We start from the raw sequence: 26071 nt of genomic DNA on the forward strand, positions 1-26071 counted from the left end.
CTTTTGATAAAAGAACGCGTTTGTGTTTATTTAATGTGTCAGTGTTTTGTGTTTGTTTCACTTTAATTATTAATGTCACATTCATGCTCATCATATCACAGCATGGATAGTGACTTATTAAAAATAAAATTAATAACGTGCTGAGGTGAGGAAACTGTGACTAAATGTTCACATAAAGGATTAATTCTATAGAAAAAAAACATGTTTAGTGAACAATACTAGTGTGTATACACATACACACACAGAACCAGGAAGTGACAGAACACAAATGTTCCCACGGCTCGTGACACTCCTGATCTGAACAAGTGACGTCACACTCGTTGATGAATGAACAATCAGTGAAATCCCACTTTTACTTCATAGACCGTTACACTGCTCTTCCTCTTCCTCTTCCTCTCTCTCCTCCTCTTCCTCCCCCTCCCCTCCTGTGGATCACCTGGCGCGCGGCGCGCACCGCCTGTCGGGATAAAGCGCGTGTCCTGTCGGCGGATCCCGGACAGTGCGGGCTCGTGCTGGTCCGGACCGAGCCGAGCCGGGTCAAAGAGGTTCGGCTCTCCTATTGGACGGCACCATCACCATGGCGACCGAATCCCCCGCGCGCAGCCTGGACGAGATCGACCTGTCGGCGCTCCGGGTACGGCTGCGCGTGCACGTGTCTGTCAGTCTGTGTTTGTGTGTATGTGCGTGTGCGTGTGAACACCTGACCCCCCCCATCCTCCATTCAAAGCTGACCAGCCGTGAAGCGCGTGCACCTCATCTCAGCTCTCACGCTGTCTGCCGGGCACGCGCCTGCTGTGAGGCCGGCTTGTTTGTTTGTTTATTGGTTGATGTTTTATTTTATCGAACATTTGATACATGATGTAACGAGGCTGCGCGTGCGCGCGGCTGTATGTGGGGCAGATGTGGGGATGCAGATGTCCCGCGTGCACGCGGTCGTTTCCGCCATTTCGTGACGCTGCATGTGTGCGCGTGCGTGCGTGTGTGTGTGTGCCAACCTGCTAACAGGACACAGCGCAAGGAATGCGCGTGTGTTAGGCCGTGCACGTGCCTGGGCTTTATTTCATTCTGAGCAGAAAATAAACCATAGGAATCCGCGTGCGTGCGCGTGGAATTTTGACGCGCCACACGTGGCACATGTGACGTGTGCGTGCGTGTGTGCGTGCACGTCGGTCTCACCTGCAGAACAACAATCAAGTCTGTGCAGGACCGAACGGGCGGGACCGCGTGTTTGTGTGCGCGTGCCTTCTGGCGCGTGTGCACGTGTTAAAGACACATTCACTGTCGGGGAATGTCGGCTCAGATCAAAGAGCAAATGTAAGATTAGTAAACAAACAAACAATGAACTAATCAATAACAGATTTGACCCTCTTTGAACTGGATTCAGTTTTTCTAACTTTATGAGAATCAGAAATAGTTTATTTATCTCACGGGAAAATGGCTCATATAATATATAATATGTTAAACTATTATATATTACTATTTACTCACTATCTGACTCTCTGCTCTTTATTTATTTATGTTATGGTGATATATATTCTCTTCTCTGTGGGACCAATAGATAGTGTTTATATCTGTGGCCACACCTCCAGTCACGTAGGAGGAAGTTAAACGCTCTGAATAAGTAAATATATGATAAACTAATCTGAGGGAATATTTTCCCACAGAATCCAGTGATTTACCTGTTGTTTGTTGTCAGACATAATAAACTACTGAGTAAATAAACTGAACACTGGCTGATTTAAAATCAACAGAAGGTGACGACTCTAGTCCTTGTTATTGTTTTCAGCCAAAAACTGCTCATCACAGTAAAACTTATGTATATTTAAGTGGTTATTGTGATTGTGAGTCTGACAAACGCTGCTATCACATCAGCAACAGAGTAATGATGCGTTCACACCGAATGCGTCTTCTCCGGCATTGGACGCGTCTGCCACATGAAACATTCCGAATGTGTTGCAGGATCAAAATGTTCCCATTCGCTTCATGTGCGCATTTGAAGCGAAGCCCCGCCCACCAGCGACACATCCAGCTCAGTGAGTTTCACTTCCTGCTGAAGCGAGGAGCTGTGCTCCTTTTTCTCCTCTCATAAACATAAACCACCTGTGAAAAAAGCTGGTGTGATTAGCGGCTAATGCTATGCTAGCTCAGTGCTACAGAGAGAACTTTTACCTGCTACTACCACCTCCTCACTGATTCTCCTCCACGCCTAATCCTTCCTAGTCCAAAACTCATCGATATTTTTTTTCAAATTGGTGATATACGATATTCATCCCGACCAGAAAAACAATTCTTGGTTAAATTTGCTGATGAAAAATGCTACACAAGCACATTTATTAACAAACAGCTGTACAGTATGTGATACTTTAGTTTTATTCTCCTCTAAGGGACAGCACGTGTGAGTTAGATGAAGGTCAGGGTTAGGACGCACTCAGTGATCATCTAACTGAGCTTTTCATGTTGTTCTGAGAAAGAGTGAAATTACTCCTACAACAAGTATTTTGACACCAAATAAGCTATAAAAAGTTTATATCTTCAGATATAGGCAATATTGTTATTTTCTATATCGCCAAAATAGAAAACTGGATATGTCTTGAATCTGGATATCTTGTCCAGCCCTAGCGCTGCATCGCATTGGGTCACAAACACATCAGATCATTGCATAAAGACGATACGAGGCGGTATAACGGTATTAACGATGACTAAAAGTCAAACCGATTGTGAGCGATTTATCTACGTACTGAACGTAAAGATATTAACTGTGGATAAACTGCATTAAATCACCATTCCTGGGGTTTGGGTTAATGCTAATGTCCAGTCTTTATTATGCCTCCTCAGCTTGCTGCTTTGACGTGATGAAAACATGAAGCACAAAGTTATTTATTAGTATTATTTCTGTTTATCTTGGCTATCCACATTTTTCTGTTAAACCTCTGTTTAACTTATGTTGTTTGTCTGTTGTAACAATCGTAAATGGAACTAGAGTTAACTATTGTCCTGTCACGTGTTGCAGTGTTTGTTTACTAGAGCAGTTAAAGTTATTTCTATTCTAAAGTAAAATGAACATATTAAAGAACAATAACTCATTTCATAGATTATATAATTCTGTAAAATCATAATAAGCCTTTTTACACTCTGGAACAGCGTATGTACGACCTGGGGGTCATAGGTCAGAGGGATATAAACATAAACAAGCTCGTTCACTGTTGATATTTCCAACCTAACAGTGTTTATAATGTTATTCCAGATATCACTAGTGTTTTAATAGTGTTTAAATTATTAATATTACACATTCAGACTGGAGGAGGGACCAGGGATTTACGCTGATGTCATGCTCAGCAGCAGTATGGAAGCAAGGGCAGTCCTCTTGTTTCCACACAGGTGACCCCTGGTGCATGAAGACACTGAGCTGTGTGCTTATAAATAAGATCATTTATAAGCACATACTGTAAGATCATCATGTATCGATATTATTGATGGAACGAGTGTGAAAATGACAGGATGAGTTCTCACTTTCAAAAGGTACATTTACGAAGTCCACCATTCACTAACCAGGTCTATGATTATTTTTATTAAGCATTATTTTAATTATTTTAATTCAATTTACAAATTTGAAGGAAGTGCACAAGATGGACAGTAAACAGAACGATAAGTGAAACAGTTTGAAAAGTCAGGAAAAAAATGAATTTTCAGCTTGTGTGCAGCATTAGCTTTAGCAGCATTAGCTTTAGCAGCATTAGCTTTAGCAGCATTAGCTTTAGCAGCATTATCTTTAGCAGCGTTATCTTTTGCAGCATTAACATTAGCAGCATTAGCTTTAGCAGCATTAACATTAGCAGCATTAGCTTTAGCAGCATTAGCTTTAGCAGTTTTGGCAGTATTAGCTTTAGAAGCATTAACTTTAGCAGCTAACTCTGCCTTTCTGCCTCGGAGACGATACCACGTTTACGCTAAACATCTTTCAAGGAATCAACGCTCCAACATATAAAATAATCTAAATTGTGTGTGTGTGTGTGTGTGTGTGTGTGTGTGTCCTCCAGGATCCAGCTGGGATCTTTGAGCTGGTTGAACTGGTCGGTAATGGAACCTATGGACAGGTCTATAAGGTAAGAACCACAGCTCCCAGTTGATTGATTTATTTTAAAGTGAAGCTAAACCGTGAAATACATAACATGCTTTGATTATGGGCGGGGCTCGTGGAGCAGTTAGGACACGCCCAGCAGTGGTGGTTGGTGATGTAAGCTGTTTCTATTCTCAGCCAATAGCAGCATTTCATTGTAAGCAGGGATGTAATTATGTTTGTTATTTACTGTTAAACCACTTTAATATTAAAGTGTTGATGTAAACGGTTACAGTTAATGTACACAAACATGTTTTCACGTATTTCCCATTCAGTGTTTGTTATTATTCAGTAATGATGATTGAAAGAATAGAGAATAAAACTAGGATCATCTACAGGCTGTGAAATAACAGGAGGTGAACTGGTTTATACGGTGAAATGCAAAGCACGAGAGCAAAAGGGAGAACTCACAAAACAAGTTCTGATAAACTACGGCCGCGCCCGTGGAATGTCTCCACACCAAATAGCACTTATCACGATCCTGAGAATTCAGTCAAATAACAGTTCTCTAGACATCCGCTCATAGAACATCCATGTCAGATTACAGCCCAATTCAACAAGCATTAACAAGTAGTCATTTGAAAAATGTGGCCCATACGGAGTAATGACACAAATAAATGAGAAAACGACTTCAATGAAAATTGCTGAAAACAGGGGGGTGGGCCCCCAAACCCCTAATCGAATTGTGTGAGGCATAAACGTAAATCTACATTGAATTACTTTTGAAACGACATATCACACGACTATGGCCCCATTTTAAAAAAGGGCTCCGAGCATTTCATCATATTCATTCATAGAGTATTCATATCAAACTGTATTCTGATCTGATGAGAACTAATGGAGGAGTAGTCCTTTGAAAATTAGGGCCCACGGGGGCCCCCTGGCTCCCCGTGACACGTACATATATAAATACATTACATCATTATCTCTCTCCAACTATAGAGAAACTAACAATAAAAGTGTGTGTGTGGGTGTGCGTGTGCGCGTGTGTGCGTGTGTGTGGAATGTGAGGCTTGTCTGAACATGAGTAATGGAGGAGTTTCTCCGTCTGTCCTGATACACAAACACTGAGAAAGAACTGAGATGAGGAATTAAACCAACAACTACAGACTAACACCCCTGAGTGGAAACAGGAGGGAGCCTCATCACTATGTTGTATTTGTCAATGTGAAGTGGACACACACACACATACCTACACACACAGGAATCATAAACCCACAGAAATATCCCAGTGAAACCAGAGCGAGGGATACAAACAGACCTTCAGATTAAAAGAGTGAGAGTGGATGAAAACAGGAAGAGGAGAGGATGACACTTCCTGTCTGCAGGAACAGCCTCTGATGTAACGATGAGTGTGAATCGCACACACACACACAGCATCACTATGTCTCCTCCAAACCTTCAGTGAGGAGCCTGTTGCTAGGATACCAGCAGCAAGTTGTGTGTGTGTGTGAGTGTGTGCGTGAGTGTGTGCGTGCGTGTGTGCGTGCATGCATGTGTGTGTGCATGCGCAGAAAGTTTTCTTCAATGGTTAAACTAAACATACATCGTTAACATTGCGACGTCGGCCCTTTAAGGTGTAAATGCTGCCCTTCAAAATAAAAGCATTGGGTTTGATTTAAAGGGATGTCCAGCAAACAGTATCAGCTCAACATCTGCTTTTAGTGACAGGCCCCACCCAGCGGTCGTTTGACGTCATTACTGTTTCTGAGTCTCAGTCACGATTTCCCATCATGCATCAGCTCTGTGGTTTAGTACAGCTGATGATGGTTGGTCTGCTGGCTGGGTGTGCCGTGCCCTGTGGGCGCCGTGCCCCGTGGGCGCCGTGCCGGGGCGGGGGTGTCCCGGGGGTGGTTCTTTGGGTTAGACGTCTTGGGGCGCGCCTTGGACGGGGTGGGGCTGATGGCCAAGGGCCCGCTGTCTTCCGGGCTGTGCTGGTGTCAGGGGGGTGTCTCAGGTCGGTGCTGTCCTTGCGCCGTCTGGGGATCTTGCTGGACTGTGGCCGGGTCGTGGGCTGGGGTGGGGGGTTCCCAGTCCCGCTGGGGTGTTCTTGGGGTCTGGCAGCCTTGGCCGGCTGGCTGGGCCGGTCCTGACGGAGGTCGCGCCCTTGCATGTCTGCGGGAGCCCCTGCTTAGATGGTGCCCTCTCTTTTTATATCCTCCCTATAATAAAGTATTTCTTACCCTTCGTTAGGGAGAGCTGGTAATGGTCACAATCATGGAATAAAATACATTCATTCATTTAATTGCAATAATAAAACATGCATTGTGGTCTTAAAAATATTACACTTCTTGTAGTGTTGACCTTTGACAGCATGTGCAGACAAAGTGAAAAAAAAAACAGCTGATGGAGTGACACTAGAATAAAATGTGATATCAACACAATAACACATCACACACACACACACAAACACACATAATAACGTTTGGGTCTCCTTCAGGGACGTCACGTCAAAACGGGACAACTGGCAGCCATCAAAGTCATGGACGTGACTGGGGTGAGTGACACACACACACACACACACACACACACACACACACACACACACACACACACACACACACACATAAATGATAGTAAATTAAAAAAAGACAACAGAAAAATATATAAAGCATGAAAAATACACACAAGACAACTAAAACTACACAGAAACAAGAAAAACACAAAACGTTGCGTTGTTTCCTGTGTTAATGTTTAGATTGTCAGGGTTAGGGTCAATTAATTTTGTAATTGCATAATCTGTAATTAATTACAATTATGGTGTAATTATAATCGTAGTCATAATTGAAAATAGGGATCGACCGATAAGTGTTTTTTTATGGCCGATGCCGATACCGACTGACAATTTTCTTGAGCCGATGCTACTTTTGTTCCCTCAATTTACGTCATAAAAATTACACAATGATGATAACAAATGGTACAAGTCAAAAAGTAACATTTATTGAAATTAACAAAGGTGAGGTAGAACAACAGCAAGTAAAGAATATTTAACAAATAATAAAAACAGGTGATGTAGAACAAGTCAAAAAATAGTCAGACATCTCATGGCCTGACTGAAGATATATTTTATTAACAGAATTATTGAGTATAAAGATATATAATTATAGTATTAAACACAAAAAGAAACCATGAATAATAGTCCATTCCAACACAACCCCAGAACATAAATTAACAAAGGAAAATAATGTGATGTCAGATGTGCATTAAGCAACAAACTGTTGAAGTTTCTGTTCTAAATTATATCAACATTAACAAGAATAAATATTCAAACAAGTAATAAACTGCTTCACAAAGTTAAAAACTTCTCAGCGCTGAGTGAGAAGCAGAGAGAGAGAAACACACACACACACACACACACACACACACACACACACACACCAAACCTCCAGCCAGCTGCTTGTTAACTACAACTGCTACACAACACGTGGACCAATGCAACAACACTAAGTTAAACAGTTAAAAGATTCTTTGAAGGTTTAAAACCTGTCGTTGGGATTGAAGAGCTTGCTTCACGCTCTGCTAGTGGGGGGAGGGGCTCTGCACTCTGTCTGCAGCAACACGGAGAACGGCGAACGAAGCAGCGTGCATCGCCCTATGCCAATACACTTAAAACACGCAAAAATCGGCCGATTAAATCGGCTGGCCGATGAATTTATTGATCACTAATTGAAAAGAATCTGTTGCTATTGTAATCATAATTGAATTGCAAATAACTTTAGATAATTTGCTTTTTAATTGTAATTATCGTTAACATTCTACATCAACTTTACAATTTAATTAGACGCACAACTGGGAAACAATGTTACAGTTCTATGTCTTACACATACATAGTTAATAATTATTAAAATGTTTCTAATCAAGTTTAAATATTATTTTTTTAACATTTTTCAAGATAGCCAATCGATGAGAAACTAATTAGATGATAGATGCTATTTATTAGTGTATTTTACAGCTGATTTAAGACATGGGTCTAACTGACCTGTTAGCATTAGAGATGCTAACAGAATGCTAACACAAGAGGAAGGTTACGTTTTATGGGATTATTTATTAAAGGCTCAGTAATTGTTATTGAATTTTAGTAATTGAAAACATTATTGTAATTGACTTTCAGGGGGAAAATAACAATTGTAATATTAATTGTAATTGAAGAAAATGGTGGTCAACGTAATCATAATCGAGTTGTAATTGAACGTGGATAATTGAAGACGTAATTTATCATTTATAAATGTAACTGGTCTTTATTCTAATGCTGACATTAATGTTGATCGTGTGTGTGTGTGTGTGTGTGTGTGTGTGTGTGTGTGTGTGTGTGTGTGTGTGTGTGCTAGGATGAGGAGGAGGAGATCAAAGCTGAGATCAACATGTTGAAGAAGTACAGTCACCACAGAAACATCGCCACTTATTACGGCGCCTTCGTCAAGAAGAATCCTCCAGGGATGGATGACCAGCTCTGGGTAGGATGGCCCCGCCCCTCAGGCCTGTTGTGTGGGGTTGACCTGTGTGTGTGTGTGTGTGTGTGTGTGTGTAGCTGGTGATGGAGTTCTGTGGAGCAGGTTCAGTCACTGATCTGATCAAAAACAGCAAAGGGAACTCTCTGAAGGAGGAGTGGATCGCCTACATCTGCAGGGAGATCCTCAGGGTGAGACACACACACACACACACACACACACAGCATTGGTTTGATCTCACCGTTGTTTTGTTTGTTTGTTTCAGGGTCTCACTCACCTCCATCAACACAAAGTGATTCACAGAGACATCAAAGGACAAAACGTCCTCCTTACGGAGAACGCAGAGGTTAAACTAGGTCAGATACACACACATTACACACATACACACACATTACACACATATACACGTATAAACACATTACACACATATACACACATATACACGCACACACATTACACACATATACACGTATACACACATTACACACATATACACGCACACACATTACACACATATACACGTATACACACATTACACACATATACACGCACACACATTACACAAGTAAGTAAGTAAGTAAGTAAAGTTTATTTATATAGCGCTTTTTTCAGACCAGGGTCACAAAGTGCTTCACAATTTACAGTTTAAAAAGGGCGCAATGCATATAAAAGTCCACTACATTACACACATTACACACACACTACACACATTACACACACACACATTACACACATTACACACACACATTACACACACACACACACACATTATACACATACATTACACACATGTACACATATCACACACACATTACACACACACAGATACACACATTACACATTACACACAAAGACACACAGAGATAGACACACACCATAGTTGCTTCTTGACTGTTTTGACTTGTATGTGTGTGTGTGTAATGTGTGTTTGTAATATGTGTATCATTTGTGTGTGTGTGTGTGTGTGTGTGTGTAATATGTGTGTAATGTGTGTGTAATGTGTGTGTGCGTAGTGGACTTTGGTGTGAGTGCTCAGTTGGACCGTACGGTTGGTCGTAGGAACACCTTCATTGGGACCCCCTATTGGATGGCTCCTGAGGTCATCGCCTGTGATGAAAACCCTGAGGCTACGTACGACTTTAAGGTGAGGTCATCAGTTACCTCGGTAACCACACGAACCACTACTGTGTTCAACCACTTCCTGCTTGTTGTCTCATTGTGCGACATTGTGTTCCTCTGCAGAGCGACTTGTGGTCGCTCGGTATCACCGCAATCGAGATGGCTGAGGGCGCTCCACGTAAGTCCTCGTTAGCTCCGCCCACAAAGCCTCTCCATGTTTTCTTTCTTCATCGGCTCCTCCTCTTCTTCAGCTCTGTGCGACATGCATCCAATGAGAGCGCTCTTCCTCATTCCCAGGAACCCCGCCCCCAGACTCAAGTCCAAGAAATGGTGAGTCAGCACTGATCCCTCCCACAGAGTTTGACCCCTCCCACTGCATCTACAGCCGTCCATTAAAACTATTCTATTTCCTAAGTTGTAGTTTTGTCCTTTGTTGTATTATCTTAATTGTGTGTCTTGTGAGGACGTCCCGTGTGCTCTCAGCTGGAGGTCATTTTCAGGTCTCACTGAAGCCCCGCCCCCTCTCTCACTGTCATGGTTCAGTCTGTGGAGAGTAGGGCTGGGCAATATATCATGATACAAGATATATCAAGTTTTCTGTGTGTGTGTGTGTGTGTGTGTGTGTGTGTGTGTGTAGGTCTAAGAAGTTCCAGTCGTTCATGGAGAGCTGTCTGGTGAAGAGTCACAGTCAGAGGCCGAACACGGAGCAGCTCCTCAAACACTCGTTCATCAGAGAGCTGAACAACGAGAGGCAGGTCCGTATCACGCTGAAGGACCACATCGACCGCACACGCAAGAGGAGGGGCGAGAGGGGTGAGCTACTGACACACACATACAGACACACAGCTTCACGCACACACAGAGGTCTGCAACCCATGCTCTGGAGCCACATGTGGCTCTTTCACCCTACAGCTGTGGCTTTGTGAAATAAGAAAAAGCAGGTGTGTGTATTTATTCATTAAGGGGGAATCTATATCAAGTATGACTCAAACACTTTCCATATCAGTGACGTGCCGTGAGCACTAGGGCAGGGGAGGGAGGACGTTGCAAATTGAGATCACCAATGTCAACACCAATGACAATTCCATATGTTTCTGTTGGAACGTGTTAATCTAACAAAATCACCATCATAAACACCATTAAAGAAACATAAACAATTATTTAATATAGCCTCCATACTCTCCCAACAACATATATCTCATGACACGACAGCACATCTGTTGTTTGTGTTGGAAACACAGAAACATGGAGAAAATGACAACAACAACAACTCAGAACATCCTCAGTGAGGAGCATCCACAAAGTCAATCCTTCCTTTTGTTCATTCACTGTAGAAAATACCAACAATGTTCTGACCTTACCTTTGCTGAAGGTCTGGTAGCTCAGGTGTTGGTCTCCATCTTTTAAAAGATGTAGTTTTTCAGTGTGTTGCTGCTGAGCTGCACTGATGGAGTTGCTCCGTTCCTCAGACAAAGGTCTTCACTGCCTTTTTTTGCTGCCTGATATAAGTTTGAGAAAAGTGAATTAGTAGACAACCGTGTGCAGCCACGGGGCTGGTCATAATCTAGCATTAGTGTGTATTGGGCTGTGGTAAAGCAGTACGTCTGTCACAGGGTCGGAGGCAGGAAAGACCCCCAATCACCCCATAAACACTTGTAATACCTTCACAGGGTCTATGAGAAGGATTTATTAAGGTGAAAAAGTTACTTAGTTTTGCTTTAAGCATTAATGTTAGCATTAAGTTAGCTCAGGGCATAAAGTAATTTATTCAAAGATAATCTTCAATCCAGCATCTTTTTTCGGAGTTTAAAATATGTTTGTTACATTCACAAATGTGTTTTCTCTGTAGCAGTTAATTGATTTTATAAATGCAACACATTATACTTTGTTTATATACAGCATAAAGGTAAAAAAACCTTATATGCAGTTTTATCTTCATTTTAAATGTCAAAAGGGTTTGTGGCTCCTAATGCTTTCTTTTCTGTGGGAAACAGGTCCAAAATGGCTTTTTGACTGATAAAGGTTAACGAACTCTACACTAACTAATACCTCCGCCAAACACAAAGTGAAGAGCGGAAGGTTATGTTTTACCCTGCGTCTGTGTCTGTCTGTCTGTCTGTCTGTCTGTCTGTCTGTTAGCAAGATAACTTGAAAAATTAGGGTTTGGAACGGATTTGGATGAAATGTTGATAATGGGACAAGAAACAGGTGATTAAATTTTGGTGATGTTCTGGATTACCAAAAATGAGAAAATACCACTTGTGGAAATCACAATATTGGTGGATGTGCCTGCTCCTTGAAGCGCGGTGGCTTATGGGTAATGTAGTTGTGGTAAGGAAGTGCGTGCTGCTGTGAGCTACTTGGCGAAGGTCTAGTTTATAAAGTGTGTGTGTGTGTGTGTTTTCATGGTTTCCAGATGAGACTGAGTATGAATACAGTGGAAGTGAGGAAGAGGATGAAGAGCGTGATGCTGGAGAGCCAAGGTAAACACACACACACACACACACACACACACTCTAACCTCTAACCTCCCCTCTGATTGGCTGTTCAGCTCCATTATCAACATCCCCGGTGAATCCACTTTGAGGCGGGACTTCCTTCGTCTGCAGCTGGCCAATAAGGAGCGCTCGGAGCTGATTCGCCGACAGCAGCTGGAGCAACAGCAGAACGAGGAGCACAAGCGCCAACTATTGGCCGAGAGGCAGAAACGCATCGAGGAGCAGAAGGAGCAGCGGAGGCGCCTGGAGGAGGTAAAACCAGTCACATGACCACCAGTGATGAGTGATTGGGGGGGGGCGTGGCTCACCGAGGAGATTCAAACTTTTTTCTCTATAGCAACAGCGGCGCGAGCGCGACGTCAGGAAGCAGCAGGAGCGCGAGCAGAGGAGGAGGTACGAAGAGATGGAGGCGCTCCGTAGAGAGGAGGAGAGGAGGCACGCTGAGAGGGAGCAGGTGAGCACTAACACACACGCTAACACACTAACGCATCCATACACAACCCACAGGTCCTCGTAAACACAAGGGTAAGGGAAGGGAGACATGTCAACTCTCTCTATCAGAACACGTCTACACCAATACTCACAGGAACAACACACATGACCTTTCAGTGTCATTTAGAGCCAATCAGAGACAAGAATAATACCTGTTCGGGGTCATGAACCAGTAAACCCTGTTAGCAACTATCGTTAGAAGATCCATGAACGTATGATCCTTTCACCTATAGATCTATGCTAACATAGATATAATCTAACCTCCCCTGGTGCTTCAGTTCTGTTTGTCCTCCACCTTCGCTCCCTCTTCTTCTCTGTTCCTGAACGTGTCGCCACTTCCTGTCTTCCTTTCTTTCTTCTTCTGCTGCTGTGTGGTTGGTGGTGTGATGGTGGTGGGCGTGGCAGGAGTTCATCCGCAGACAGTTGGAGGAGGAGCAACGACAGCTGGAGATCCTACAGCAGCAGCTGTTGCAGGAGCAGGCCCTGCTGCTGGTAACACAGACACATACACACACACACACACACATACACATACACACACACATACACATACACACACACACATACACACACACACATACACACACACCACACATACACACACACACCACACACACACACAGACGCACACAGGCTACGTGCACACCTTGTTCTTCTTCGTGCTCTTCTCTTGCTCTTCCTTCACTTTCTGGGACTTTATCTGGATGTGTTGTAGATATCTGAGGGGTGTTCCAGAAAGCAGGTTATGTTCAAACTGAGTATGTTGGGGCTCAAATGAGGGAAACTCTGAATATCCCATTCCTGAAGGTGAGGTATGTTCTTCTCTGAGTATGTTACCATGGTAACATTCTCCATGAACTGAACCTGCTGACTGGCAGGTTTGGTCTATGAAACCCTGGGTTTCTTCCTGGCTCCGCCCACCTGAACACCACTTCTCAAGGAACACTTTAATGTACATTGACACTCTTCTCTGACACACATTAGTGACATCACACACCACAGACGTGCTCACATCATTACTAATGATGTCATATTTTTATCACGTCTTTTTTGGATGTCCAGACGACTCTGGCGACTACATTACATTAAAAATCAATATAAATGATGTGATCAGATCAGAAATAAATAATAAATAAAAACTGTGTTTTTTGAAAAACTAAATTTGGTTGGTTGAATTCTAAAAATTAGTGGGTCGTGATTTAATGAAGGTGGCAAAATGTGGGTCCCAGGGTCAGACCAGTCAAGAATCCCTGGTTTAAATATTAACCAGTTTAACCAGTTACAAACCAGCCCACAATGAACAGACCACCAGTTAACAACTGGTGGGAAACCAGTCAACATGCGCCTCAGATGCACAGCTGTAAACCGATGCAGGAGCTGCACTTTGTTGTTGTTTACTGTTGTTTCCTGTGTGTTTACAGGAGTATAAGCGTAAACAGATGGAGGAGCAGCGTCAGGCAGAGCGTCTGCAGAGGCAGCTTCAGCAGGAGAGAGCTTTCCTGGTTTCTCTGCAGCAGCAGGAGCCACAGCGCCCCCCGCAGGTCTACCACTATCAGGACCAGGGGGCTGCTGACAGGGCTACTGACCGGGCTACTGACAGGGCAACTGACAGAGCTACTGACAGGCCGGCCTGGGCCAAAGAGGTATGTACACAGCAACACATTCAGAGACACGTTAACAACACCCTGCTGATCCGCAGGTGTTGCGTTCAGGGACACATGAACAATCACTTCCTGTCCTGTAGGTGATGCTTTCAAAGACTCGTTAACAATACCTTTCTGTCTTGCAGGTGTTGCATTCAGGGACACGTGAACAATAACCTTCTGTCCTGCAGGTGATATGTTCAAAGACTCATTTACAATCACTTTCTGTCCTGCAGGTGATGCGTCGCGCTCAGAGTAACTCGCCACGTGTCCCGCACAGAAAGTACCACTCCTTCCGGAAGGAGCGGGACTTAGAGACACTCCTCCTGCTGCCAGGGTTCAGACCCCGCCCACCTTCATACCCTGCCCACATTAGCCCCAGTCGAAACCATCAAATTCAAGTGCCTCAGGTCCGTGTCACCAGTGGGCACAGCCCACAAAGAGGGCGGAGTCAGGGGCAGATTGGTGGTCGTAGCCCCGGACGTAGTGGGTGGAGTCCCAGGCGTAGTGGGCGAGGCCCTGAAAGGAGTAGTGGGCGGAGCCCCGGAAGGAGTAGTGGGCGGAGCCCTGGAAGAGGGCGAAGTCCGGGCCATCAGGCGGTCAGTTGGCATCGGCGTGATCGCTAACCTGCTAACTTTCTATTAACTCGTTAAATATTCGATAACTCCTCACTAACATCAAACTAACGAGTCTTTCTAACCAGGTGATCTGCCATCTCTCGGATTTCTGATTCTTCAAACGGCCTAATGCTTCAACTAACAACCACTTCCTGTTTACATCAGTAAATCATGTGATCCAAACCAGGGTTACAGACACAGACAGACAGAGTTCAGAATAATCACATGTGGTGGTAGCATCTGTCCTGTGCTACTGGTGGCGGTTCATGTGTGTGGGTGAGTGGGCGGAGCTTCACACTGTTTCTTCTTTCTTTCAGCACAAAGTCTCAAACCAGATTACCGACCCGTCGCTGCCCCCGCGCTCCGAGTCCTTCAGCAGTGGGGGAGTGATCCAGCAGGCCAGGACGCCACCCACGCACCGCGCCGTGGATCCTCAGGTGTGTGTGCGTGTGTGTGTTCACACATAACATTCTAACATTTATGAACAAACCTCACTTTTAGAACAGCTGAGTTAATCCAGTGATGTCAACTGCACTAAACAATGTTGAGTCAGTAACAAACTGTCGTCAGCGTAGAGGCGACGTCACCCGGGTGTGTGTGTGTGTGTGTGTGTGTGTGTGTGTGTGTGTGTGTGTGTGTGTGTGTGTGTGTGTGTGTGTGTGTGTGTGTGTGTGTGTCAGATGGCTCACCTGGTACAGGTGAGGAGTCACGGCCTGTCTGGTTCTCAGTCCCTGTACGACCCTCATGGCGTCTCCTCGCCTCCCCCCACCCGCCCCCCCATGCCTCGGCAGAACTCCGACCCAACCTCTGATACCCCGCCCCCCCCTTCCCTCACCCGCTTGGCCCCGCCCCTTGACCGCTCGTGGCTAAGGCCAGACGACGATGCACCACCACCAAAGGTCTCCGCACACGCCGACACGCCCACCCGCCGACACGCCCACCTCGCCGTCCTCACTGTGTGCATGGTTTCTGTTCTGCTGAGTTAACCAATAGACTGTTTACCTTTTGGTTGTTTTTTACTTTTCTTTCTGTGTTGTTGTTGTTTCTGTTGTTGTTGTGTTTCTGGTATTGTCGTTGTTGTTGTTGTTGTGTTTCTGTTGTTGCTGTCGTGCTGAGGGTGTGTTGTGTGTGTCCACAGGTTCCTCAGAGGACGACCTCTATCTCTCCTGCTTTGGGCAGGAAAAACTCTCCAGGAAACGGACCCAGAGCTGGAGGTCACATGATCAGAGCCAGGTACACACACACATATATACAGACACACACATACATGCACACACACAGCTTTAAGGGTTAATGTTTGAATCTTTGTGTTTCTGTAGCAACCCTGACCTTCGGAGGACAGATGTTTCCATGGAAACGCCCCGGAAGAGGACGAGCAGCGGCAGCTCATCCAGCTCCAGTGATCCGAGCAGTACGACAGTTATGAATGTTTTATTATTGCAGCGAAACAAATACATTAAAAATATATAATCAGAGAGGGCAGTGTTACACATTGGCGAAGGGGGAAGGAACAGGGGTGAGGGGGTTAGGGTGTGACAGTGGAAGGAGTGAAATCCTGATATGTGTGTGTTTTGATCACTCAGACTTGAAGACTGAAGGCACCTCCCAAGACGCCAAAGACGACGGGCGAGAGCGTTCGAGTCGCCCGGCAGTGAGTGCACGGCTACCAAACACAATCACGGAGGATGCGCATTGGGCTAATGATTATTAATCATTGGGCTAATTATGGGATGTTGTGCTACAGGATCTGACGGCGCTGGCCAAGGAGCTGCGAGAGCTCCGTCAGGGCGAGGAAACGAGCCGCCCGCCCGTCAAAGTCACTGACTACTCCTCCTCCAGCGAGGATTCACACAGCAGTGAGGATGAAGACGGGGAGGGCGGAGCTAACGATGGCACAGTGGCCGTTAGCGACATTCCTCGGATCATGTGAGCGAAATGAGTCCAAATCATTTTCATTTAAAGTAAGGAATCTACAAACTTTAGCAGAGCATAACTAGGTAAAGCATAGCATAGCATAGCATAGCATAGCATAGCATAGCATAGCATAGCATAGCATAGCATAGCATAGCATAGCATAGCCTTTCATATTTGATCAAGAACAAACAAACTCTACTCTTTATTTCAGGCCGGCGGCGAGTCAAAGCTCCAACGATTCCCTCGGCGTGATGGGAAGTCACAACGACTCCCATTACGACGCGTACGCTAACAGCTCTCAGGACAGCACGCTGAGGATGCGCGAGGTCAGCGCTTCCCTGCACTAGTTTTCTGTTGTTCTGCCATTGATCATGTGACTCACCCTGTGTCTTATTTTGAAACTCAACAGTATGGGATGAGCGGGGGCTCCAAGGCTTCCTTCACGCCGTTTGTGGACCCGAGAGTTTATGGAACGTCACCGACTGATGACGACGACAAGAACTCTGCTTCAGGTTAATTTCCAGCATAGCATAGCATAGCATAGCATAGCATAGCATAGCATAGCATAGCATAGCATAGCATAGCATAGCATAGCATAGCATAGCATGGCGTAATATGATCACTAATCTGATTAAGAAGTATGTTTTCTGTGAAACGTGGAAGTACTTAAATGACTGCGTTGTGCATGTTTTCTGTGTGCAGCGCTGTTTGAAGACGAGCTGCTGAAGCAGGAGCAGGCCCGACTCAACGAGGCCAGAAAGATCTCGGTAGTCAACGTCAACCCCACCAACATCCGCCCACATAGTGACACGCCCGAGATACGCAAATACAAGAAACGCTTCAACTCAGAGATCCTGTGCGCCGCTCTGTGGGGTGAGATGGCCCCACCTAGTGACGAGTCGTAGAGAGGGCTCGTGTTCTCACTGTGTGTGTGTGCGTGTGTGTAGGCGTCAACCTGCTGGTGGGGACAGAGAATGGCCTGATGCTGCTGGATCGTAGCGGGCAGGGAAAGGTTTACAACCTCATCAACCGACGACGTTTCCAGCAGATGGATGTGTTGGAGGGACTCAACGTCCTGGTCACCATCTCAGGTGGGTTGTGTACCAGTGTTAATTTCGTAGACTAAGACTATGACGAAAAATGTTCGTCAACGAACCTTTTTCACGGACGATAACTAAATAAAAACTAAATAAAAGTCAGATATGAAGACGAAGACTGAGACGAAGGATAACTGACACTGTAGTCCACGAATAAAAACGAGACGAAACTCGAAGGCGTGACGAATGGAGAAGAGATCCAATCAGAACTGCTCTTTTTGCGGGACAAGTTGGGAAGAAATCCAATCAGAGCGAATCTTTTGAGGATACGTTGATCTCATTGGTTGATCTGTGCGGAGGGAGGCAGCCATTTTTAAAATACCGCGGCAAATGCACGCCAGCAACAACAGGTAAACAAACCCGAAACAAACGCAGCAGCTAAGAGGAGAAATACGTAACACAACGGTTTAGCCTACCATGTCCGAGGGAAACTGCATGTCTCGTGCGCAATAGACATGTCAGGACTAGGGCGAAAACGAAGAATTGACATTTGGTCGCACTTCACATATGACAACAAGGACAACAAGACCGCCTGTACAGCGTGTGGAGCAAAAATTTCCGGGAAAAACACCACCAACTTGAAGCGACATTTACAGACGACTCATCAAGAAATACATGCGAAGGTAAGCTACGGTTATTTTATCATATCAACACCTGTGTGTCTGCTAAACTTGGAGTACGATAGAAGCTAAAGGAATCCACATTTGAACTGTATTGATAAAACTGAGTCTGAGGCGATTATCTCGCTGAATTAATAGGATTATAAATATTCAATATTCTCAAATTGAATGAAATATCTAGGCCTACTATAAGTAGATTGTGTGTGTGGGTGTCATTGTAGCCCAACCAGTTATTTAACTTGGATTTTGTTCAAAATAAGCCCCTGAATTCAACACATTTTAGATCTCATGCATCAATGATGCACATAGTCCACAGAAGATCAAACTGGAGATTGATGCAATATTGAAGGAGGAGAGTTCTGTTAAGACATTAAGAATAAAATACATGTTGTATTACAACCGTTATCTGTGTCTGTATTGCATATTTTGTATTGCAAACCCTTATACCTAACCATTCCATGAAAAAAGAAACATTTAGTCGACTAAGTCCACTGTAGATGTCGTCGACTAATATCTGCTAATGTTTAGTCTACTAAAACTAGACTAAGACTAAAAGATTTCAGAAGACTAAAACTAGACTAAGACTAAATGGTGTGTTATTCAAAAGACTAAGACTAAGACTAAATCAGAATTTTCTGCCAAAATTAACACTGTTGTGTACCTGTGTATTTGTTTGTTATTGGTGTAACGCCGACCGTGCCGTGTGAGCGTTTGCACGGTTTGGTAATAATTGAGTCATGTGAACTCATTTCTGTGTTGAGCTGTGTTTTATACCCAGCTTTTATTTTTATTTTTACCATTGTCAAGCACATACTGTAGTAATCTTCTTAGGTCACAGTTTCAACTTTAAAATGACACATTTTGACCTCTATGGACTTGTTTTTCTATTTTGGGGTAGCCAAGGACGCTGTATTATAACTATGTACATTCAGAGAGAAAGTACCCAGATTTAAATGGGTTATGCAGTACATGAGGAAAAAATAAATAAAACAATAAACATGAGTGTTCCTTCAATATAAATAATCAACAGAATCAGGTCTCAGAGGTTTGATATGTTTCATTCATTCTGCTCAATGAGAGCTGAACATTTCTAACCTCAAATTCAATGACAAAGTCACTGTTTCTATTCTGTAAATCTCTATTGTCGCCTCTACCCAGTCATTATCTGTGGGTCCTGCTTAGTCCCAGCTTTTCATAGCATGTAGAAGGTCTTTTATTTTGAAAGCAAGACTTCCTGTGAGTTCCTTGGTAAATGGTAGTGAACATAGACATATGAAGGCTAGATGTGTGATCTTGTATGCGCTGCCGGCCAATGGAGTCGCATGTCCGCACTGGCGGCCATCTTGTCTTGGTCAGCTCGCTCACCCACAATATTGTGTAGTGGTTGTGCAGGTACTTTTTAAATAACAATAACTTGCTAAATTTTCTATCAATTTTCAAATGGTTTAGTTTGTTATAAAGGTCAGAGGTGTTGTTATAACACTGCACTTATGGATTATTATATTACACTTATGGTCAATAGTTTTGGATGATCTACTTGTTGGACTTCAGATAGGTGCAGTGAACACACACACACACACACACACACACACACACACACACACACTCCACAAGGTATTTATATCAAATCAATATATGAGCTACTAAAACTCAGCGTACAGAATGGCAACAGGAGATAAATGTATACTTTTATTATAGCAATATTACTAATATGATAAAATAATTGTCATTATTACATATTTAGTTTAAACAAGTAATAATTCAAAATATTGTATTATATTTGTATTATTTTGTGAATGTGACATTTATTTGCAATAAAAAAATAGGTACAAGATTTCCCTTTACAAGTATACATCAAGAAATGTAAATTCCTCTAGAGACTGTGGAGGTAAACATCACATGGAGGACAGAGAGAAGAAATGACCCCAAAAAACATAGTGAAATCAATAATAATAAATATGTATTACATGATAAGGATATTTCACATGATACTTTAAGAATAACCACATTAAAATAGTTATAAAAATTTGTCCAAAAGAAACATTTATTGTTATAAAAAGCCTTGTGTAAACAACAATCTTGTGTTTCTATTATGTCAGCCACGCTGTTCCTTTGTAACAGGTAAATTATTCCACTAATTAACTAACGATTATCCTTAATATAGTCATAGTATTGTAATATGTTACATGTGAAAGGTGATCCCACGGGCTCTGGTTCAAACACAACGCTGATTAGAGCATCTGTAGCTGCACAAATGTCTGGAATCTTCTCTTCAATCTTCACTCAGTAATTTCCTGTAGGAATCATAACCTAAGATGTTTTTTAACAAGTTCAATCAGGTGGTCTCAGCCTTACACAACTATGCTACATGATTAAGTCGTTTTTTAAGAGAAAAGCTGCAATTTTACCATTTGAAAAGATCCAGAATTGTAGCCACGCTAATAATGTTTGTAAGAAAGCAAACCGTATGTAAATCCATCAAGATTTTAGCAAGAGAAGTATTTACGTTCAGCAGATCACTCACCTTCCCTCAGGTTACACAGACTCTGTCAGAGAGCTTCCTGAGGCAAGATGGCCAGACATCTAGCCTTTATATATATGTCTATGGTAGTGAACATGGAGGTATCCCTCTCTCTTAGGGAAGAAGAACAAGTTGCGTGTCTACTACCTGTCCTGGCTGAGGAACCGGATCCTGCACAACGACCCTGAGGTGGAGAAGAAGCAGGGCTGGATCACGGTGGGGGAGCTGGAGGGCTGCGTCCACTACAAAGTCGGTAAGGGGACCCCACCCAACTTTATTTTGGCCCTGGAGGACATGAGAAAAATGACACCCGTGGGAATCTGAAATGAATGTCGATATACCTGAAGAGAAGTGGGAGGAAATCTGCTTTACAGCACATTTAGTGACCAACTCTAATACCTGGAGGGAGTTTAAGAAGAAAGTCATAATGAGATTTTAAAATAGGATCAACACACTCCAATAAATGTTAGAGAAACTCAGGCACACAAATAGGCAACCATGCTCACATTTATTGGACTTGTACAAAACTAAGACAATATTAAGATGATGTTTTTGAAGCTCTTGAAAATGTAATCCATGAAAACCTAGATAAAGATCCTAGAGTGGTCATTCTGGTCCTAAAGCCAGCAGACATTAATGGAAAAGGTAGAAAAGATCTCTTACAAATAATGACAACAGTAGCAATTAATAGTATTACAATTAATACAATTAACACTAAACACAGTGTTTCCAATCCACACTGACACTCAGACAGGGTTCAGAACCAATAATAAATCCATGAGTGACAGATGAACAAAGTCAGTGATAAATGATTGTAGTGACAGTAGACCACTCTGTGGTAGAGGATGTGGGCGGGGCTACTACTACTACTGTTAGAAGTGATTAGTTGATGTTATTATAGTACTTTATTTTGTGATTAACATTGTTATTTTTGATGTTCTAATTTACTATAGTTTTATTTATTATATATTATCTGAAGGAGAGAAAAAGCAACAGGTTTGTTGTTGAATAATTGTATTGATCAGTAAAGTGTTCTTACTGTTGATGATGTGCTAACTTATATCACTACATGTGAACCTGATGTTTGATTTCATTTGTATTTTCTATTATTTGTAGATTGACTAAAGTACACATGAATATTTCTCCTGATGATCTAAACTACAGGTGTTACAGCCCTTTATGGTCTCATACAGAGGAATGGAAATGTGTTAAAAACAATAAATGCCATAAAGACACTTTGTTATATAACAATGTTTTAATCTGCCAAAATATTGTCATTAATTTAAATGAAAATACCTCAAGTTGATTTTTTAGGTTTTTTAGGAGCAATTTTAGGTGAGATTAATTAGATGAATTAATCATTAATTAATTAGATGAATTAATCATTAATTAATTAGATGAATTAATCATTAATTAATTAGATGAATTCATCACAGAGCATTAATTAATCGGACAATATTTTTATTGACAGCATTAATTATCACTCCAAACCAATCTTTTAAATCCCACATATCTGTTCTTGTATTGCTTTTGCTTTATTTGTTGTATTGTTTTTTGTTTCTCCTCCTTTTATCTCCACCTGTTTGTTTTTATGAATATTACTACAATAAGTAATGTCCTTATAGCTAAAATATGTTCAGATCTGCTATTATTAAAATATGATTGTTACTATCTGTCAATCACAACACAATATGGATACAGCTGTAAGAATTTTAGAAAATATAATAAGTTAGAAAATTGTGTTAGAAAATGTCCCAGATGTCTACTTTGACACATGTACAGAGATACACACTATACAGAGAGTGTGTTAATGTATGGTGACACGCTGTGGCGGAGCGAATCACAGCGATGAAGGAGATAGACAGAAGCATATTTCCACATATACATGAAACGCGTGGGGGTGAATCCATCTTTTTTGTCCTTTTGTCCTCAGTGAAGTACGAGAGGATCAAGTTCCTGGTCATGGCTCTGAAAAACTCGGTGGAAATTTACGCCTGGGCTCCCAAACCCTACCACAAGTTCATGGCCTTCAAGGTGAGACTGATCAGCTGATCAATCACATGACCGTCCCCTCACTCCCTCCCTCTGTCCATCAGTCGTTCACTGAGCTGCAGCACCGCCCCCTGCTGGTGGACCTGACCGTGGAGGAAGGTCAGAGGTTAAAGGTCATCTACGGCTCCAGCGTTGGATTCCACGTCGTCGATGTGGACTCTGGAAACCCCTACGACATCTACATCCCCTCACACGTAGGGAGTGAACGAATGAAATATGAATGAATTAATGAATCAAAAATGAGAAAATTAAATATATAAGGAAGTATTAAAGGAATAAATTAGGGACACAGCCTCTTCCCCCCGCTCACCCGCTGTGTGCCCCTTTCCTTGCAGATCCAGGGTCATGTGACCCCTCACGCCATCGTGGTGCTGCCGAGGACGGACGGGATGGAGATGCTGCTGTGCTACGAGGACGAGGGCGTCTACGTCAACACATACGGACGCATCACCAAGGACGTGGTCCTCCAGTGGGGGGAGATGCCCACCTCCGTAGGTGTGTGTGTTTATATACAGCCTGTGTGTGTGTGTGTTTGTATTCAGTGTTTGTTTATATACAATGTGTGTGTGTGTTTCAGCGTACATCCACTCTAATCAGATCATGGGTTGGGGTGAAAAGGCCATTGAGATCCGTTCAGTAGAAACTGGTCACTTAGACGGAGTGTTCATGCACAAACGAGCTCAGAGGCTCAAGTTCCTGTCAGAGCGCAACGACAAGGTGAGAGAGAGAGAGAGAGAGAGAGACAAAGAGTGAGTGAGTAAAATCTTCTTCTTCTTCTCTCAGGTGTTTTTTGCATCAGTGCGTTCTGGAGGAAGCAGTCAGGTTTTCTTCATGACCCTCAACAGGAGCTCTATGATGAACTGGTAACCAGAGGACCGAGTGTGTGTGTGTGTGTGTATGTATGTGCGTGAGAGCGGTTACCGTGACGACGACGGAGCCTTAGCGATGTTGGAAGCGAAAGCATTGTGTTGGACTGCTGAATGATGTGAGGCGGATGGTACCGTGTTCAACCTGTGACAGGAAGTCACCACCTGCTCTGAGAGTGAAAACCATCCACTACACCCCAGGGTCACCACACATGGCTTCAAAGGAGACTAAGACTAGACTGAGACGGTGTTAGATGATACTGACTCCGTTTAAAGGCTCTGATGATAACGTGTGTGTTAGCGTTAGCTTTATTAGCTTCATGCAGCCACTCTGACGTCACAAACTGGGGACGAAATTTCTGGATGAGCGTAACCCGACCTGCTGCACCTGAGGACGTTTTTCCGCTTCAACGTCTTCTGTAGCAAAACCTTCCAGAAGCAAAAACACGTGGGATTGTTTGTAGAGTCAAAAAGCTGCTGCTTTGTTTAGGATCTTCACACACTTCACCGTGTCCACATCAGAGCATGAGTGTAAAGCAGAACACACCCAGCAGGACGTTACACACTCTCAGATTAGCATTTCAGGTTTTAGACCATGATATTAGCGTAAGAGGCTTTGAGTTTACATTTTTTATTTTAAAAAAAGTTTAAAACGATCTTAAACCGAGACCATAAACAGACCAGAACACGTCCAGATCCTGCTCACGTGTGACAGCAGTGAGGTGTGCTGTCAGCTGCTCTCTGTGACACGCTGACGGCACACCTCACTGCTGTCACACCGTGGGTGGGTTTTCCTTCTCCTTGAAGGCCTTGCTGCTGTCTGGAACATCTGAACATCTGAACATCTTCAGTGCCTGAAAAGCGACGCAGAAACACCTTCACTTGAACCTCCATGTGTTCCAGCTTCAGACGAACGTCAGGAGAACACAGAACTAGTCTGACGGGGAAAAAATAGAATTAAATGTTGCATTTAAAAGAAGTGTTTAAATTAGAGTGACGTTTTTATTTAGCAAAAAAATGTTCAACTTCACAAAGATACAAAAAATAGGGAAGAAAATTATGATAAAGATTACATAAACTACATCAAGTAATCTGAATTTAAATCATTTAAATGACTTTTCATTGAGTGCTCGTACCTATTAGTGTATTGGTTCAACTGGTGATTATGTTATCTCATGACAGCTGTAAATGAATGCGTAGCTGCCACCTGAAGTGTGTTTTTATTGTTCAGCTTGATGTAAACACTGAGGGACAGCATTATCGAGGCTCCTGTTATAATGACAACCAGTTGAAGTGATACACCTACAGGTAAAGTGTCACATTCTATCTCCTCAGAGCCTCCACAAAAAACTGCCTCTGTTCTTCATGAAGCTGACTGAATACAGGAAGTAGGCACAATCTAAACCGCTATTAAAATGCTTCCTTACACCTCAGGTTCTGTGTTCTCCTGGAGAACGTAGGGGTTGGTGTCTGTGAGATCGAACCGGCTTCTGTTTACTTGATGTTCTGTCTTGGTTCCTGCTGAGAACTTTAAATATGAAACACAAGTTGAAACACTGTAAAAATGACTCATTGTTTTAGAGAAACACTGGAAAAAAATGGTTATAGATTAGTCGTCTTTCTACACACTATATCATTCCTTTTTACAAGGCAAAAACAATGTTTCTTAAGTGGTATTATTTGTATTTGTATCTAAACTTTTGTACGTATAAAGACTTAACCTGTGTGCGCGTGTGTGTGTGTGCGTGTGTGTGTGTGTGTGCGTGTGTGTGTGTGAAAGAAAGAAAGAGCGCGCTCATATCACTGGAGTCGATGGAGAACACAAACCTGGATCCTGTATCACACGTTTGTGAAGGTCTACAATAAATGTCCACCTCGTGTACAGCAGCCACTTCGTCTCACTCTCTTTGTTCACATGTGTTCATTAGCATCGTTACCATGGATACGGTTAGCTCAGGGTTTAACCATGGACAGGGTCATAAATGTGTTTCCTAGACCAAGAGTTCTCAACCTTGGTATCGAGACTCCATTTGAGGTTTGGAGACACTGGGAGGGGGGTCACCAGAT

The 26071-nt window shown here is 43.1% G+C and overlaps 1 protein-coding gene across 5 annotated transcripts; it reads left to right on the top strand.

The window, feature by feature from the left end:
- Window positions 1–351: 351 nt before the first annotated feature.
- LOC114453948 (TRAF2 and NCK-interacting protein kinase-like) lies at window positions 352–24222 on the top strand. 5 transcript variants are annotated; one of them, XM_028433986.1, is made up of 32 exons: window positions 356–634; window positions 4038–4103; window positions 6558–6614; window positions 8446–8571; window positions 8646–8756; window positions 8831–8921; window positions 9579–9709; window positions 9808–9862; window positions 9936–10014; window positions 10322–10497; window positions 12101–12167; window positions 12236–12434; window positions 12520–12636; window positions 13080–13166; window positions 14096–14317; window positions 14554–14916; window positions 15252–15371; window positions 15615–15833; window positions 16073–16167; window positions 16254–16345; window positions 16518–16585; window positions 16679–16860; window positions 17060–17174; window positions 17258–17360; window positions 17551–17721; window positions 17796–17939; window positions 21205–21339; window positions 23020–23120; window positions 23183–23332; window positions 23474–23633; window positions 23716–23855; window positions 23922–24222. In XM_028433986.1, exons 1-32 carry the CDS (start codon window positions 578–580, stop codon window positions 24003–24005), a joined length of 4083 nt encoding a protein of 1360 aa, XP_028289787.1. In that variant the 5' UTR covers window positions 356–577; the 3' UTR covers window positions 24006–24222. The 5 variants fall into 5 exon arrangements, 1 of the variants encoding a protein (XP_028289787.1); XR_003672494.1 differs by lacking the exons at window positions 14554–14916; window positions 15615–15833; window positions 16518–16585; ... (9 more) ...; window positions 23716–23855; window positions 23922–24222 and adding an exon at window positions 14464–14508 and having other exon boundaries at window positions 16254–16288; XR_003672493.1 differs by lacking the exons at window positions 15615–15833; window positions 16518–16585; window positions 16679–16860; ... (8 more) ...; window positions 23716–23855; window positions 23922–24222 and having other exon boundaries at window positions 352–634; window positions 14554–15371; window positions 16254–16288.
- Window positions 24223–26071: the final 1849 nt, after the last annotated feature.

This window comes from Gouania willdenowi, chromosome 20 (assembly GCF_900634775.1).
Source record: "Gouania willdenowi chromosome 20, fGouWil2.1, whole genome shotgun sequence".
NCBI classification, from domain to species: domain Eukaryota; kingdom Metazoa; phylum Chordata; class Actinopteri; order Blenniiformes; family Gobiesocidae; genus Gouania; species Gouania willdenowi.

Coding starts and splice junctions, on each gene's coding strand:
- LOC114453948 (XM_028433986.1), top strand. CDS start 578: ATGGCGACCGAATCCCCCGCGCGCAGCCTGGACGAGATCGACCTGTCG. Junction 12,435..12,519: donor AGCGGAGGCGCCTGGAGGAG/GTAAAACCAGTC, acceptor TTTTCTCTATAG/CAACAGCGGCGCGAGCGCGA. Junction 23,634..23,715: donor GGAGATGCCCACCTCCGTAG/GTGTGTGTGTTT, acceptor TGTGTGTTTCAG/CGTACATCCACTCTAATCAG.